Source organism: Cygnus olor, chromosome 8 (genome assembly GCF_009769625.2).
Source record: "Cygnus olor isolate bCygOlo1 chromosome 8, bCygOlo1.pri.v2, whole genome shotgun sequence".
NCBI lineage: Eukaryota > Metazoa > Chordata > Aves > Anseriformes > Anatidae > Cygnus > Cygnus olor.
Genome location: NC_049176.1, coordinates 31,008,682 through 31,026,512, shown reverse-complemented (window position 1 = coordinate 31,026,512; position 17,831 = coordinate 31,008,682). Strand labels below are relative to the sequence as shown.

The 17,831-nt window shown below is 48.0% G+C and overlaps 1 protein-coding gene across 3 annotated transcripts in view; it reads right to left on the bottom strand.

Annotated features, from left to right (window-relative positions):
• PDE4B (phosphodiesterase 4B) overlaps positions 1–14,825 on the bottom strand; it is a 192,326-nt gene extending 177,501 nt beyond the window's left edge. The window contains exons 1-2 of one of the 3 annotated variants that reach the window (XM_040565348.1): positions 14,784–14,825; positions 13,957–14,192 (exon numbers count right to left, since the gene is read on the bottom strand). In XM_040565348.1, the coding sequence (XP_040421282.1) occupies positions 13,957–13,988 (32 nt within the window). In that variant the 5' untranslated portion in view covers positions 13,989–14,192; positions 14,784–14,825. Of the gene's footprint in view, positions 1–9,163; positions 9,379–13,956; positions 14,193–14,783 lie in introns of those variants that run through there. The other 2 variants (XM_040565349.1, XM_040565350.1) reach the window with 2 other exon arrangements.
• Positions 14,826–17,831: the final 3,006 nt, after the last annotated feature.

The window sequence follows — 17,831 nt, the reverse complement described above, 5'->3', positions numbered from 1 at the left end:
TGCAAGCGGACTTTACAAAGACGTGCCTGGAGCCGGCAGCACCGCGGCTGTAGAGGTGGAGGTTTCCATTTTGGTTCACCATTTCTATTCTGTTTCTGCACTGTAATCCGGGAAAGCAAGCGCTGGTGCCTATGGACACACAGGTCTTTGATCCATTAGGCAGCCACAAGACCTACCAAATAAAGAAGCAATTAGACATCTCCACAGAGTAAAATGGAAAAAGTTACAGCAAGAACCACTCCAGGGATTGCACCGTGTTGTTGCAGCCCGATCAGACAGCGAATTGTGGGAAGGCAGAAGGGCGTTTTTCCTTGGGGGCTGGTTGCGAGGGCTCTCTCTGAGGCATTCAGCACAGGAAAGGAGAGCCCTAAAAGATGAGCGCAGCAGGAGACCCATCACAACCACTACCTGCTCTGAAGGAGTAAAGGAGAATGTGTGTTTGTGCAGGTGGAGAGGTGCACGGAGCTGATCCATTCCACGGAGAGTTGTCTGGAAGATGTCTTCTGCTTGTTCCTAACTTTATAAATGAAGCAACGTAGCTCACAAAACTGCTCAGTAAATTCCAGCAGTTCCTCCTGGTAACAAGGACAACAAGCAAACCCCACAGCACTAACAGCTCACACCACAAAGGAGAAGCAATATTTAACTTAGCAAAATCTGCCAAAGATTTTTACCGATGGGCACAAAGTCAACAGGATTTTGCTTAGGACTAAGTTGCCATTTTTTAACCCAAAGCTTCTCTATTTTTACATTAGCCTAAAGAAAAAAACGTGTCTTTTACTTAGCGGGTACTTCCCAACTTCCATTGCACATAACTGAAGTGGGGAATTCATTTCCATTCCATCTAGGCAATGCAGCAGGAGTCCTGCGTCAGAACACTACCAGACTTGTACTTGCACACATGTAGACTAGTACTCGTACCAAATATTTTTTACACTTATACTGAATGATTAAGAAACAAGGAAAGATGCTAAAGCAATGCATCTTTATACCTCCTTCCAGTTAGCTATCTGCCTGTGTATTTATCTGTGACCTGATTATTTCTCCTTCTTACTAAATGTATGTTTTCCTGTGAATTTGCCAATAGGATCCAGAAGCACACTAAGCAATAGGTAAACAAGTATTTCTTTTTATAGTTCTTATGCTTGATTTGATTTGAACACTGCTTCCTTCTTGCATTTCTCAGAAAAGGCATTTAAAGTGTTCGATTTCTATTTGAATTGATTCACCAGTGACCCACAAGCTGCCTGAAAAAAATTAATGGTCTTGCGGCTCCTCCAAAAATTACAGAAATGAATGAAAACTAATGAGAAACGTGAAAATGTGCAGGGGCCCAACTCACCTACAGGCAGGGGAAGCATTAGTCAGATGGCAAGCATCACGTCAGATCTGTAACGGTACAGGCAGGGGATTTCGGGACACCAAAACATTATGCAGAGGCTGAAAGCAAATGTAAAGCCCAGGATGGAAAAAGAAGATCAGCGTTTTGTAGAAGTGCCAGGCTCCTAATCATTCTGCGTATTTCAAGTTAATGGCCTTCATCCAGAGGTCCGCAGGCTGCATATGTACCTAATTCATTAGCAAAGTGCACTGGTGAATTAGATTTATAACAGAAATTTCTGAAGGAATTTTAGTACAAAATTGAGACAGAGAAAATGAAACTTAGGCACATTCACTTCCAACCCTGTGTGCCTGGGGAAAGGAAGTAGGGAAAGGAATCCTAAGAACTATTATGGCAGAATATTAATCGTTATGATGGCAGGAGGCCACTTGCCCAGACTTTTTGACAATGTACCTCCTTTTGGAGCTGTCTCAAGCAAGAATCCTTTAAAACCTCAGGCTTAGCAGGCAGGATGCTGCTACACCTGATCCAACCTTGCACTCTCCTCTTTTTGCACTGTTCCTCACCACCAAGACTCTCTGGAGAACATCTAGGGCTTTCAAGGATGGCAACGCTGGAACAAGTTTCCTGCTCTTCCTCGAGGATCCTAAAAGATATACCCTAAATACCCAGAGAGGTTTCTTCAGCGAGAAGAGAAGCGCTTGTGGAATCAAACCTGACAAAATAACACTTCCCATCCTGGTTCTCAATGTTCTTTGCCTCCCATCCCAGAATAGCTAGTGTTGCTGTGAACCAGAACGCCACTAGCCATCCTCAGATGAAAAATGGGGAATCTTGTGCTCATTCAGTGACAATTCTCCCAGCTGATGTCTCTAGTGACTGCAAATGCTACGTGCGGATGCCTTTTCCTCAAGTGGAATGACCAAAATAGGTAACAGTGGGTTTAGATCTTGCACCACACACAGGCAGCGTGAGATTTGTGATTAGTATTCCCGAGCACAGCGTGCATCAGGAGAATATGATTTTCTTTGAACAGAATCCCATCAAACAGAGCAGCTTCACCCTGAAGGTTTCCATATGTCTTATACTTATTTTCTTCTCAAGAGCTCCTGTGAGGTTGGATCATTTTCTGTTTCTTATTTGGGCTTGTAGTTTGAGAAATGGTTACTACCAAGGATTAATCATTTCAGATTCCCCTCTTCCTGAAGTTCCTGTTTTCACTATTTATAAGCACTCTTGAACGTATCCCTGCTGCAAGGAGCTCCGTTCCCAATTTATCTTTCACATTTAACAAGTGCTCTGGCAACTTCAGAAGGTTCTTCTGGTACTCTCTATTGAAGCGGTACACAGTCTATTGCTTCCTCGAGCAATTACTGAGTTACAAAAGCATGAATGAAACAAAAATCAATTGCAAGAACTTACTTTTCAATCTGACTGCGGTACCGTTACTTCAACCGATGCCTTGAAACCATTTTTCACTGGGTGTCCACCAAGCAGGCAGAGAGCATTCAGCCCACATCAATCTGCATGACTCAGATATTGAACTTTGTCAAGCAACAAGACGGCTAGAGCAGGTTCTCCCCATTGAGTGAGATTTCTCTCCTTTTCCTGAGCTTTTCAGAGTTTACGTCCCCAAACTGATCCTGTATGTCCGTGAGAAAACTCTGCAGCTCCAGCAGCTCCCAGACCCGGGCACGCTGCAGCCAGCCTCGTTATTTGGGTTAGTTTCCAGAAGAAACGCTGCTCCTTGTGTCTGTCGGTGGCGCCTGAGTTCAGTTGGAACCCCAGGCAAAAACAAAAATGAAAGCAGCACGGTTATTTATTCTAGCAAAGAAAAGGGTCAATTTCTGGTTTACAAGTTTACAAACACTGCTATAAAGGAAAAACAGTTAAAGGAATAATGAGGAGGAAATCCTGGCGCTGAGCTCTCGCCCTTTTGCAGCTTCTTCACACTGTCTTTGTCTGCAAAAACCACAAAACCACTCCAGCAGATTACTGCCTGCAAAACACTGCCAACAGGGCGTGTTGCGCTGTGGTTTTAGAGAAACGTTCAGCATCCCTTGACCTCCTAAATGTCATCTTTGAGAGGTGACTTCCAAAGTTACCCTATGGCATCAGCAAATCAGCTGCTCCCCCGTCTGCCGTGCCTGCCCGACTCTCCGCAGTCTTCAAGACCATATTGTTTGCCTGAAGTTGCTTTAGATGACCTCTCTGCTTCCTCTCCGCTCTTACCGCTTCTTTACTCGCAGAACAAAGCTTCCACTCAGTACATTGTCTCACAACATATGCTTTGAATGTCTTGTGCAAAATCATTCTTTCCTTGCGAGCACCACACCAACCAGCCCTGTCCTAGTTGGTGCAAGTTTAAAAATATTTCTTACAAAAGGGGTGTTAGTTCCTGCTGCCTGGTAACCTTTTTAGCCAGCCTTTTATTACCTCTCACGCATTAACCACAGTCATTCCACTTCTGCCGCCGCTCACCAATGCTTCATAGTCGGAAGGCATGCTTTTTGCCACAAATAGCCACCGTTCCCTGCAAAATCTGCTGCTTATAATCAGGTCAAAAGAAGGGTATTATCAGCTGTGCTGCAAATAATTAGAGAGCAAAGGAGTACACGTCAACTGTTGAGCAGCTAAGTCAGGTCAGTTTAATGCTCTCAACAGGCAGCTATTTGCAAATGAAGCGTATTTCAGCACATGATATTCAAAGTATTTCTCCAAAATGGCATCTAATACTTCGTATCCTGGTGCTCCCACTGAAATGCAGCCTAGGCCTTCAACATAATGCAAAACCACAGAGGAGGGTTTCCATCCCCTTCTGTGCATCATTAAGGATGCTCCAAGAAACAACAGGACTGGCCACCTCGACTTCTGGATGCGTTGCAAAGGGTCCTGGTGGCCCCTGTTGCTCTGCTGTTATTGGAAACTCACTTAACACATGAATTAATGTGTCGTACAGTGAAACGCTGGTATTTCATCAAGTTACCTACAGCCCAGAGGAAAACAGAACTGCTGTAAGATTTCTTGGTCAGCCAACAGCAAAATCATAGGAGCTTTCAACAAGTTGAAATCAAAAGGTCCTCTGAATTAACTCACGTTTCAACTACAAAAAGAAACTTTAAAAGACCCGACCAGCTTAGTGCTGTCATTTTCAGAGAATGGCATACAACGAGAGGGAAAAATACCTGTGAAGAATAGTACTGAGGATTTAAAGCCATCAACAGTATAAAAACTCACGGAGCTTGCCGCTCTTCAGGACCAAGCTCACCCTCCCTGCGAGGGCCGGGCAGAGCACTCCTCGGGCTCCAGGTTTCCGAGGCGGCTTCCCCAGCCAGGTTTGGAGGAAGCTCTCAGGTGCACAGCCCAAACTGGGCAGCCGTGCGGTGTTCAGAGCTGGGCAGTGCACGTCCCCCAGGGGCAGGACACTGCAGCTAAACTCATCTGAGTCTCAGAAGAGAACATCCACGTTTATTCCTAAGCCTAAAGCCAGCAAAGCAGGGAGCAAACAGCTGGGCTTATCAGCAAGCTGATCCCGTCAAGACTCATCTTCCGAGGCATTTTCCCCTGTTGATACCAGTCCGTACAGAAAGAAATGATCCACTTGCCAACCCCTTGCCCCAAGTTTAACCAGACTACAAGTTGCTGTAGCACTTCTACAAATTCTACACAGAAGGGAAAAAACCACCTCAACTCATGTCGCGTCTCACCTGTTTTCCAGTGGCTTTATAAGCGGTGCTGTGCTGTGCTGAACTCTCGGGTACTTCTTCCCCACCAAAATCTTCTGTAGCTTTACAGAAATCAAGTCCCAGTCCCAAACCTTCGCTAGCATCCATTTACCTCACAGCCCATCCCAAGGCCACTCTCTGACGGCGAGACCACATCTCTCAGAACCTGGCAATAAATTCACTGCCTGCGCTCCTGTTTCCTCAGTCGCAGCCCTACGGCCTGACTTTCCGACCCCAGCTTTGAACCATGCCTTCCTGCTAGCACCGTGGAGCCCACAGAAGCAGCACAGGATGCACCAGCCCACAAAGCACCAGCACCACACCAACCCCATGACTCATCCGTGCAACAAAAACCAACCGGGGAGTCAACGGCGCCGACCTTCGCGTTAGCTATGGAGGCTCTGTTGGATTTAGGAGGGAAAAACAAGCAGACAAAACAACGGCAAACACCACGCGTAGAAAGGAGAGGGAGAAAAAGACAGTTGTGTGCGATTTTTCTAGGTCCTCCTGAGTTAATATTAAGACAAAGTGTATTGTCGGTGCTCAAACGTGAGAAAAAGCCCAACTCGGAGCGCACACGTGCTCTGACAGAATTACACTTTTTAAGCATCTGAATAGCCACAGCTCTAATCCATCATGATCCACTAATCTATTTCCCATCACTGGCAGTAACGCCAGATGCTGCAACAGGAAGCGCAAGAAATTCCACTGCAGGCAGGCACTGAATAATCTGCTCTCTAGAAAGTTTCCTCCCGGCCTTATTTCTCAGAGACTGGCTTCAGCTATGAAGGGCAGACGTTTACATCTCTTCTAACACTCCAAAACTGTCTCTAGTATTTGCAAAGTTTTGCATATTTCCGGACTCTTCTGTGACTTACAGAAATGATTTTGGATCTGGCCAAGTCCTGTGCTTCCAGAACGCTCTGGCAAATAGTCCTTCAATCTAATTCCACACCTCATAAAGAAAAATAACGGTCTTGAATCTTTCCAATTCCACCGCATGCCCACTTTTTCTTGTATCATATTACCAGGAGAAAGGTTCTGAACAAACCTTCTCTATACCATCATCCCACCCTGTTACCCTGAATAAAGGAAATATACTACCAAATATCTTGAGATGTGATGGCACCTAGGGCTTGCAGACAAACAGAACCTGTGGAATTGCACAGCCACAGAACGGCTCTAAGAGAAACGAGAAGCAGGCCTTTCATGCATATTTTTAGCAAGCAGAGTGATACTATCAATTAAATCCCTTTTTTCTTTTTTTTTTTTTTTTAAACAAGCTTTTAGAGCTGGAAAATATTTTCATAATTAAGGAGTTCAGTTAAAATATTTTACCTAAACCAGCTACATAACCATTCCTCTGCATTGCCTGAAACCAAAACATTACAGCAGCAAGCATCTGAAAGTGAAGCTGACAAATTATTTTAATTCTCTAAACTGGGAGAAATACAGAAAGAAAAAAAAAAAGAGCATGAGTAATAACATCAGATTAATATCCTTTTGCCTTAGAAGCGATATTTAATACATGCAGACACACATTTGTTTGCAATAGCCTTCCAGTTTAGGGGAGTTCTTTCATATCCTCAGTTCCATGCCTTTCCAATAGTTTTCTTTCCATCTGCTGAGGCTATATTTATCCCACTGTCATAATTATACAATTTCATTTACTGATGTAGCCAGCGTGAAGACCTGCATGCTTTATCTCCTGCACTATAGGCACTTCATTTAAACAAATAAAGGTGTCTCTCCACACCATTTTGTCTCTGTTTTCCTCAATGCACAAGAACTACCACGTCTGTACCGTGAATTTCCCTTAAGCCTGACACCACGAGCCCATTACACACAGAACAAGCGGTGCTAGCAGTGCAATAAACCCCCCTCGTGCTGTGCAAGCACGGGAAGTTTCACGTTACAAAACAGAAGTTGAAGGAAGTTCTGAGAGCGTTCCTTTCTGGATGCTGGCTGCTAACCGCCTGCTCTGTAAATGCGCACGAAATTGGGGAAGTGGCATTAAAAGCGGCCACACCAGTGCTCCCAGATGCAGAGGGCACTTCCAAGCAGCACAGCTGCCAAGCACATTTTCTACACAACGCCCAGAACCAGATGCACTGCAGAGCACGTCACCTAGACTTGATTTCTTCCTGCTAATAACTGTACACTAATAATAAATATACACTGTACTATTACAAAGAACCCAGAGGAGCCGTAGCGATAGCTTGCGCTGTGTGGATAACTCCGAGGCAGCTTTGTGTGGATAAAGCGGGTCATCCCAACTGGCCAAGTTATCAGCACCAAAAACTGCCGTTTTGGGAAGGATTTGATGATTCTACCCAGGGTTACCCATTTTAAATATGAAAGATAGTTGATTGTAAGACTTTTAAATAAGACTACTGTTCATAGAGACGATTAGTCAGCTAATCTGTTATAAGCTTCCTGATAGATACGTAAGGCTCTTCAGTAAGGATTTGAATATTGAAGAAGGGGAGGCCTACGTGTGAGTTCCAAGTTGTTGGGAAGCACCAAGGTTGCTGAGGTGTGGGAAGGTCCAGGACACAAAGCTGCCAGCGCTGGGCAAGAGGAGGAGCTGGCACAAAGACAAAGTTAGCACCTAAAAGAGAACGGGATGTATTTGCATCACCCTCTTTGCTACCAGAAAATGAGAAAAGGGTCCAAAACAGCACAGGACCAGGATTTGGTCCACTTCCTACGTCCGTGACACTGTATTCTGAGCTTGAACTTTGCACCTAAGTGCAAATTCAACCTCAGCATGTTTTTGGAAGCAGCAGCCAAGCGAGGCTGAATCTTGTATTTTAGTTCAGGCTCAAATTTAAACATTACATTAAAATGGTTTACTGGAATCCAAGATGTCCAAGGACAGGAATAAAACAAGGTACTGATGTAGCTTGGCGTACCTGAGCAGGCAGGTGGTAACACACTAAGGCAGATCAGATGACATGAGAAACAGACAGGTAATTACTATGAATAATCTGCTATATGCAGCCAGTATACTTAATAGCGTATGAGGAAAGCACTCTTTGTACTAAAGAGCTTAGGGTCTAGATGAGTTATAAATCAGAGATTTGTTTACAATCTGGCCACCACCTCTGCAGCCGATTGCGAGGGACGCAGCAAACAAGGCCCTCGCTCAAAGCCGCGTAAGAACTTCTCTGGGTCGCTGGATTTAAAACCTGCAAATGCAATTATTCGGCTTATTCACTGTCGCTTCCTCTGGACGTCTGAGTTTCAGAGAGGAAAAAACACAAGCCACGATACGCATTCTGCTGCTAAGAGAACACAGAAATCTACCAGGACTTCCCTCCTCAGCACAGGTGGCCGCTGGGGATGCCCTGGTAAGGAGCCAGAGCCTCTGGAGCCTCTCGGGGCCCACTTCCACCCCTCGCCCTCGGGCAGGAGCAGAAGGCAGCACCGCTGGGGCTGCGGGGCCGTGCCCTGGGCAAGCACCAAACTTCCCGAGCCTCCGGGCACTGAACTGAGGGAAGGAGAACCGGGCACACAAATGCACTCAAACCACCCTCTAGCCAACGTGGTGCATAGCAGCAAAGCCTAGAAGGGAAAACGCCACAGAGAAATCAACGCGGGGGGAGCCCTGACCTGAGGGAAGGGGCCACAGGGCCCCTCTACCACCGCACGGCGGGCACACGCGGCCCCGCTCCACGGCCTCGGGGACACGACGGCGGCGTGTGAGGCTCAGCCCTGGCACCCCCTTCCCTCCACAGCTCTAGGAATAGAACAATTCCAGTAGAACACTTGAAACAAAAAAAAAAAAAAAACACATAAAAAAAAAAAAAAACATATTTTTTCCCCCTTAAATAAATAAATAAAGGGGGAAAAAAAAAAAAAAAGACTACCAATTCCCAATGCCAGGCGACTCCACGCCACCAAACTTACCGAAACCACCGAAAACAACCGACGAGCGACTACGGCGTTTGCCCGCCCAGCCGGCGGAGGGCAGCCCGCAGGGGGCCGGCAGCCCCCGGCAGCCCCCGGCTCGCAGCCCCCGGCACCCCCGGCCCGGGGGTCCCCAGTCCCGTGCTCCCAACCCCGGGGCACGGCGGATCCGGGGGGCGCTTACCTCCGGCGGCAGCCCGGCGTCGTGCCCGCGGAGCTGAGCCCGGCTCGCCGCGGGGCTGGGCTCGCCCTCAGCCCGCCGCCACCGCCGCTCCTCCGGGGCTCCTCCGCTCCTCACCGCCGGCAATGGCAGCGGCGGCAACCGAGCGCGGCGGAGCTACCGGAGCCAGCACCTGCCTCGGCCGCTCCGCTCCCTCCGCTCCGCTCCGCTCCCCGGCCGCGGGCTGCCGGCAGGCAGCGGCGCCTTCCCCCGCGGCCGCGGGGCGGGCTCGCCTCAGCCCCGGCAGGCGGCGGGAGGGGCGAGCGCCGCCCGTGAGGAGCGCGGCGGGCACGGCCGGGGCGGCGCTGCCGGCCCCGGGTACGGCCGGAGCCCTCACGGCGGCACTCGGCCCGCCGAGGCCGGAGCCCCTCCCGGTGACACCCGAGGGGCGCCGAGCGGCCTGCGCTGCCCGGCAGCCGCGGGCGGCTGCACAGGAGCGGAGCGGGGAGCACCGGAGCCCGGCCGCCGTCGTTATCGCCGGGCCGAGGCGGGCTCAAGGCTGGCCCCGGGAACCGTCGCCCTCGGCCCCCTGACGGGGCGCGGGGCAGGAGCCGGGCGCGGCCGTGACAGGGCTGCCCCGGAGCCGGGACACCTCCGATGGGGAATTTTAGGCGTCACTTCACCGGGGCTGACTGCTGCCGGAACGTGTTTGGTGCTGGGTCTGGGGGTGTTCGGTACGTTGGTAGGTCTTTGGCTGTCCGAGGTCCTTATCAAAGGCCGAGCAATCTAATGATGTAACTCGGTTCGGATTTTAAAAGAGTAATTTTCTTCCCTCCGCAGTTGAGGAGCAACATTTAAAAGGCTTGAAAGGAGCAGCTCCAACTCCCCAAAACCTCAGAATCCAAAAATAAAATGTAGCCATTGTAAACCCCTTTGAATTACAAGTTAAATTTACTACTTGTAGATGACACGGAGCCTCGATTTCAGTGATTAATGACTACAGTGTCTGCAAGCTGAACAGAAAGCTGCTGTGTTGTAGTTCTTGCTGAAGTACTATCCCCTAGCCGAGCATCCCATAGATTCAGTGCAGGCCAGACCAGATCTTGATAAACCAGTCTTTATGTGATGCAGGGTAAGAGAACAATATTGAATGAAAGTTTTGTACCACGATCATAAATAGGGGAGGGAAAAAAAAAAAAAAAAAAAAAAAAGATTGCCTCTATAGCAATTTAGTTACATTGTGGTAAAATGAAAAGTTAATAACTGCTTGCTGGATTTCCATAAAATACATTTAGGTAGCTTTTTAGCATACACAGCATATATTACTAATGACCAGTAAAAGTTCCATTTTTAACTTTTTTCCATTCTTGAATAAGGTGGAATTTATTTCTGTAATGTAAAAGAGTGTAAGGCTGCTAATAGTTATAACTCAAATGATGATTTGTATGTACCATATTCCTTCCATTACCTCACATCACAAACAAGAGCAAAGAAGAAAGGTAACCTCCAAGAATACATGATGCTGTAATGCCAGATTTTTTACAGCAACTGAAAAGCATTCCCGTGGAATTGTTTTGCACCTTTAACACTTATCATCTCATCCTTTTCTTTGCCAATAAAATACCGCTCCTGACATTTCATTGCCTATTGAGCCTGCAATCTCAAAAAAAAAGAAAGATTTGCACCACTTTATCTTGGAGAGCTCTTCCTAATGTACTTTCTTGGTTGGAAGTGGAACCCAGGATGCTTACGTTCAGTTGCATGAGCTGCATTTTGTTCTCATGTAAAAGCAGGATGTCAGAGGTAGGGCCAACAGGGACTCAGCTGAGTTCCAGCAGAAACAGGAGCTGTCACCTTGCAGAGTGGCCACCTGGATGTTTCTCTCTGTGACCACCTCCAGTTCCTGCAGAGCAACACCACTTTGTGTTGTACTGCTTTAATAAGCAGCTCTCGGGGGGATAATTCACCCCAGTGCAAAGCCACAGTGGCCAAAGCAGCCTGTGTGGCACTGTGTGCAGGAACTGTGCTTGAGATAGAGCTGTGAGCCTGGCGCTCTTGGTCCCAAAGTCCTGGGGTGATTTATGGCCACATGGCACTGCCCGACATGGATGGACACATACTGGTTTGCACCAATATGCAGACATTCCCTACCCTGAGCTTCACCCTTGGTAGGGAACACCTTCATTTTAGTTATGTGACAACAGAAAGAAATAGGCACCCACTTTTCAGAAAGAATAAGGTGCACAAGTCTCAATTGCCTCCAGAAGACACAAGCTAGACCAGCACCAGGTCTGGTCTAACCTTCTGCACTTCATAGGCCGTCACCAGTTCCCCCCGCTCAGCACTGTGTGTCTGAGAAAAGCATATTTCCCAAAGCCACCCAGTCTGAGTCAGAAGACAGGACATCAGAGAAGTCACCAGCTGGTAGTCTGTTCTACTGTTTGCTCACTGACAACAAGAAAATATGTACTTAAGACTCCGATTTGAACTTGTCTGACTTCAGCTTTCAAGCAGTGTTTCTTATTGTGCCCTTCCCTGGTGAACCAAAAACTCTAACAGTATTTAACACGGTAATCAAACCACAGCTTACTCCTCTTTCTGGTAAAATAAAGAGATCAAGCTCTTTAAATTCCTTATACGTGGCATTTTCTCCACTCTTCAAACATATATTTTTGCATTTTTTTTTTCTAGGCCTCTCAAAACCTGTAAATACATTTTACAATATTTGGGCTGCAAAACTATTTCTAGTATTCTGATAGCAGTCTTATCAGTTCCATAAATCACATTGCCACTCTCACTCCCTGCTTCCTATTTGCACATCTAAGGATCACATCAGCCCTTCTTTTTCCATTTGAAATAAAATTTTTGGTTACACACAGGAGCACTGAGTAGAAGCAAGATTTTTTTTTTTTTCCCCTCTGTATGCTGCCTTGTTCAGAGAGTCACACATAAAAATTCTGATGAAAATTCTGGAGTGTGAGGGTATTAATGTCGTGAAACTCTGCAGTGAGGTCGAGGTCAGCAACCCTTCCATACATTCCAGATTTAATCTCTGTGTTCTAGGTTCGGGTGATTCCCACATTTCCTTCCTTGCAAAATACATCTCAACCTTGAGAGTTTCATATAGTTTGCACTTGAATAAAACTAGTAATTTTTGAAATAATTTTAGCATTGGCTAGTGAATTCAGTGTCCATCACTTACGGTAAGGAGTTAAGTCCTTGATTGTTGGGTGTGGAGCATTTAGGAACATCACCTCTAAGTTCTGCTTAACTAAATGAGCACTGACTGTACATAAGTCACGACAGGACAAATAAAATGGCTCTAATACTAAAAGAAAACCTTGTCTTCTTGACTGCAAGTCCAAGAAAATAAGAGTCTTGCTCTTAGCCCCCCGCAGCCTCCAGGCAGCGTGCAGTACCTTTTAGCTCCCCGGCAACAAGACCATCCACCAGTAATGCTGGTTCGGGAACACCGACCGAGCTCCGAGGCCTCCCAGCGGACAACGGAGCTTCCCCCGGTGGAGGAGGACCTGGCCATGACTGCCATGATCCTCCTCTCTTTGCAGATCTCCAGCTTTCTGACATCCTATTGGAAACAAACGCTGATAGCAAAGGCTGATACTGGGAGGATGAAATTAAGAAATTTCTTAGAGCTCATGCTGTGATCATATCACAGGCTGAGTTATTCTTATCTTCCACTCCCAAGTCTGCCAAGCCTACTTCAAGAAGTCGTCCGTGGCATTAAGATATTCCACTGACCCTGAGAGCTCATAATCTGCACTGCAACTGAATGCTGAAAGCTGCGAAGTTTGCTGGTCTTACACTGCTGTATTATTTACCAAATAGCACTCCTGAACACAAATATTTCATTTTTGAGAAGCTCTAAACATCCTAAAGGACTCAAGGCTCACAAATTTGACCGATATCCTGCCAGCCAAGAGAAAGGATTGTGCGTGACTTATGTGGACAAATACTACATGATCAATGCTTTCGCCATGCTCTGCAGACGTGTCTTTAACTTTCAGACACACACAGTGGCAGGCAAGTTCTGAAGATTCCCACCTGGGGGCACATCAGGTTGTCCAGCCGGTGTTCGCGGCCAGGCCCCCCATTCCTGTACAAGCCCACAGAGAAGCTGCCCAGAGAACTCCTACAAGCGCCTCTCCCCGAGGTAAAGCTCAGAGCCCAGCACAAATTTAGGCCAAGGCATACAGATGAAACAGTTTTAATGGCAGCGATGAACTGATCTCTTCCTCAGGAGGTAGGAGGGAGGCATCTGTTCTCATTCTCCCTTGAGTCGCTTCACGTTTAAGCTTTAGGCCCTGGGATCCCACTGCCTTCCTTACAGGAACTGACAGGATAATTACTCAGAGGCTTCGAATGCTCTCTGTAGGGGGACATCTGTGTCCCAGTAATGGGGCCTTGTTCCTCCACCGCTACACCTCTCACCCTGCCGGTCAGTGGACTGCCGTCCGCTGACAAACCCCCAGGTGCCAGCGATGTGGAGGCCATGCGCAAGCGGTCAGCTCAGGCGGCAACATGAGAGTATTTTTGGATGTGTTGTTGACACTGAGCTCTCCCTTACCAGAGTCTGAGTAATGTTTTTCAGCGTCTGCAGGTGATGACTTACCATTTCTGTCCCATTCTGGTGTACGATGACCTGACCAATATTAGGCATGTCTTCATCACTGTGATGTGACTGGAAAGGAAGCTCGCAGCACTTCAGAAACGCCAGCGAGCATACAGGACACTGCCGAACACCACCAACAACCACCCTAGGCTCTAATTGCCCATAAAATCAAGTGCAGCATTCTCACCTTGCTATCACTCCGTGCTCCGAGCCCACCATAGCCAGAAGGTGACCCAGCAGGATGAAGGGCGCCACTGACACCGTCGTGGCTGGCAGTCAGAGGAGGGATGCTATGGCTCTGTGGTCAGCAGGTAGAGCTGTCACAGGATCAAATCCCAGGATATGCAATGAAACAAGAAGTGCCATTAAATGTCACCACTTGCTGTTCCATAAGAAGTGTACATCTCTTGAGCTTTGCTTTCTCTACAACAAAAAAAAAAATAGGGCAATGTATATGCAAAAGAGGATGGGAAAAAATCCCACCTACCAAAATAGGACACTGTTGTATCCATTTTTTTTTTCTCTGAAGAGACTATGAGGGAAAAAATCAGCTGGCAGATGCTAGTCATTTTGCTTAATGCACTCAGATACCTTGGCGATAAATGTGGTGGGAGAGCTTGTATAGAATAGAATAAATGGCTTCAGCAAGGTATTGTCAAAACAGTAAAAAGAAGATATGTTTCCTATTAAAATAGAGAGGGAGTAAAAGCAACTGTGTTTTTGAATGAGGACGGCTGGTATTAGCAATGCTAAAAATAAGGGGAATACAGCCCTTACTTCACTGCCAAAAGGAAAATTTTCCTGTCTCTAAGGTGAAATTACTTCCCTCCCCCAGCCGTGCTGTGCTGCTTGGTTAGTTGGTGTCGCACTACGAAGGACACCGCTGGCAGAAAGGTTTCTCAGTTCCTGTGGCTCCTGTGCCCTCCACCATCCCAGAACTGCCACTGAGGAGGTGCTTCCCATCCTTTTCCTTTGCATGACTTTCTGCAAGCCCTCCAGAGTTCCTCTTCTTACCAAAGAGATGACCAGGAGATGTCTTGCTACTGCCAGCACCACGTGGAGAAGGTGCCCAGTGCCTCCCCCTCTGCTGCAACCAAAGCAGCTTTGTGGTTCCTCTCTCCCCTAAAGGCCTTGGTGCCAGCAAGGGAAATAAGGTGAAAGGTGATGGGAGGCTGCAGACAGGTGGGAGATTTATAGGGCAGCATGGAAATAGGGGGAGGAAACAAATACACTGAATGCTGTAAGAGACCAGTGAATTAATTCGTTGGGCATAATTAATGACAGCTTGTGCTCCCATCTCTGCCCTTCCACTGCAGCTGAAATAGCTGAGGAAGCTCTCACATATCAAGCACCGGGGAATAGGATGGGCTGTGATGGCTGCTGTGATCCTGAGATCGGGCAGTGAAATTTACCGTCCACATTTAATGCTGGCAGAGTTGCTGCTTTTGCTTCCAAGAGCCGAGAGAAGACGGGCTGAGCCTGACTCCTGACTCCCAGGGCAGGCAGGTCTAAGTACACTGCCCGCTGTAGGAATGATCAGCTAGGTTTTCTTATGAAAAACAGCAGCAGCTTACTAAACCTCTGAAGCTCATTTTATTAATTTAAAAGTCTTCTAAAATGCAGTGCAGCTTTTAAACAGAGCCTGGTTTCTCTGCAGCCCTAAAGCAAAGCCGAGGTCGGGGTGCAGCCACGGGAAGCCGTCATTTATCAGCCAGCACGCACGTGTAGCTCGCAGCACTCAGGATGCTAGGTGGGGCCAGGGGCCAGGGGTGGCATGAACGGTTTTCTTCCAATCTAAGGCCAGTGAGGGTAATTCCATTGGTGAGCTCTCCTTCTGAAAGAAATTTGACCACAACCTTTGGTTCTCACTGCTGGTGCAATGTTACAGCCTCTATAGACCAGGCTCTAAAAGGGAGGTTGGGCACCGGGGGAATTCATAGCCTTGGGGCATCGTAGACATTAGCTGGGAAGAGCTGGATGCCGTGTAAATCACACATAACGAAGCAGAAAAAGACGCCAGGAGGAAGGTGGATTATTTTATGCCTTGTTGCCTTTATGCCCCAGAAATGCTGGATGTTCTCATTCATTCACTTCAAGGTTCAACAGCTGCTTTCGTGATAGGACCAAAAGTCACCACTGTAACCACTGCCCCCGAAGGATCGGTATTGATTTCACCAGGGAGGGCAGGACAAGACTGTTTCCTTCAGGCAGAGTATTTAGCAAGGAAATAGCTGATGCCATTTATCCAGCAGTTCTGCAGCTTTTCCGCAGCCTTCCTTGTTTACACTGCTGCGTACGAGCACTTCACTCCTCTTCCTCCCCCTCAGCCTCCCAGCGTTCGCTGGCAGGGCTGTGAGGCACCGAGAGCTGATTCATTCAGCCCGGCCCTACCTGAAAACCTAAATCCCTGAGAGGGTCAAGGTGAAAAGTGCAGGGCGAGGGTCAGGGTCACAGCCGGCAGCGGGAACCTGCTGCTGGACATTAATCCTCCCGGTGAGGGCTCCCTGGCTGGCAGCCCAAACCCGCGTGTTGGTACTTCCAGCCCAGTTTGTAAAACTGTGGGAGGGAGGGCTGCTCTGTTGGCTAGGTGTGGATGAGTTCTGTGAAAAAAATAGCCACTAACAGTATTTTTCAGCTCGTCTTGCATAAGAGACAAGGCTGGAAGGCCCCTGTGTTTTACAGAGGAACCAGCTAAAGATCCATCTAACGAACTGATCTGATCACGAGCAATACATGTATTGTACAAGAAATAAAGCCCTGGTATTAAAGCTAGCATTCTTCATCCGTTGGGAAATGTTTGATTTTGCAAAGTGTACTTAATGTAAGTAAACAGTATTTTACATGGAAGAGGAAAACGGATTTACTTTGAAACAGATATTAGAGGGTCAACCCTACTATAAAATATAGGCTAAGATCATTTACCCTTAGCAGATACCTGTTACAACGACAAATTTCGATAAAATTCCATCCCAGTCGTTCAGTGGGCCATTCTTTTCCCACACCAACTGATGCAGTCCCAAAGGACAATCCTTGCACAACCCATTTTCCACAGAACAGAATGTTTTTGCCAGCTGCCCCGTACCCTTGGCCAGCTCTCACAACCCCGGTGGGCGCGCTGCGAGGAGCCCGCTCTCGCTGCCCTGCTGTGAGCGGGGAGCCCCCGGGGGCCCCTCCAGCCTCAGTCATTTTACGATTCTGTTCACGCAGTATTTTTTCTGGCAGGGTATTTGCAAAATCACCCGCCCAAACTGGATATATATTCATCCAGATCATCTGTTCTGCATACCATTTCCTTACGGCTGCCTAGGAGAAAGCACGTTGAGGGATCTCAAGTAAATAAATAAATAAATCGGCTATTGCTTTTTATCAGATTTAGGCCTGATCTGTTTTACTGGGGCCCCCATCACCCTCGCCATTCCTCCGGGCACATTCCCAAGCCGAGGTCCCGAGGTCCGGAGGGCAGCCGTGCTCGGGCTGGGAGCAGCAGGGTGATGGGGCTGCAGGGAAGGCTCGGGCAGGGGCTGTGCCACGCCAGGGCCGTAAAGACCTGAGAGTGCCCTCGGTGCCCTGCCAGGTTGTCTCACTGCCCTGCGATGTAATTCATGGTCTTGGATCGTTTATTGCATGGACTTATTGCCAGGAAGTGATTTGTGCCCGCAGAGGGTGCTTACCGGGAGTGCTGGTGCCCACTCCGTGTCCTCGCTGACTGTTTCTCTGTGAACCACCAGAAAACACACCACAGTTGTCACAGAGCTGCTGCTGCTGCCTGCCCAGGGGCGCCCAGATGCACACCCGACGCCTGCGAGCCCCTGACCCCCCCCTTCCCACTTACACCTTCCCTCGCCTCGCAGAGCTCTTTGCTACCAGTACAGATGACAGCAGCCACGTCACAGGTCACAGTCGCTCTATCAGCTGCAGGAGGCACGTACAGCAATATCAGCCCATCTCTCACACTGCCACAGGGACTGAAACCGACACCTCTTCTGCAGACTTTGGCCTCCTTTTCCAGGTCTTGCTCTGCAATCTGAGCCTAGAGCGATGGCCGTGAACGGGCCGGCGATG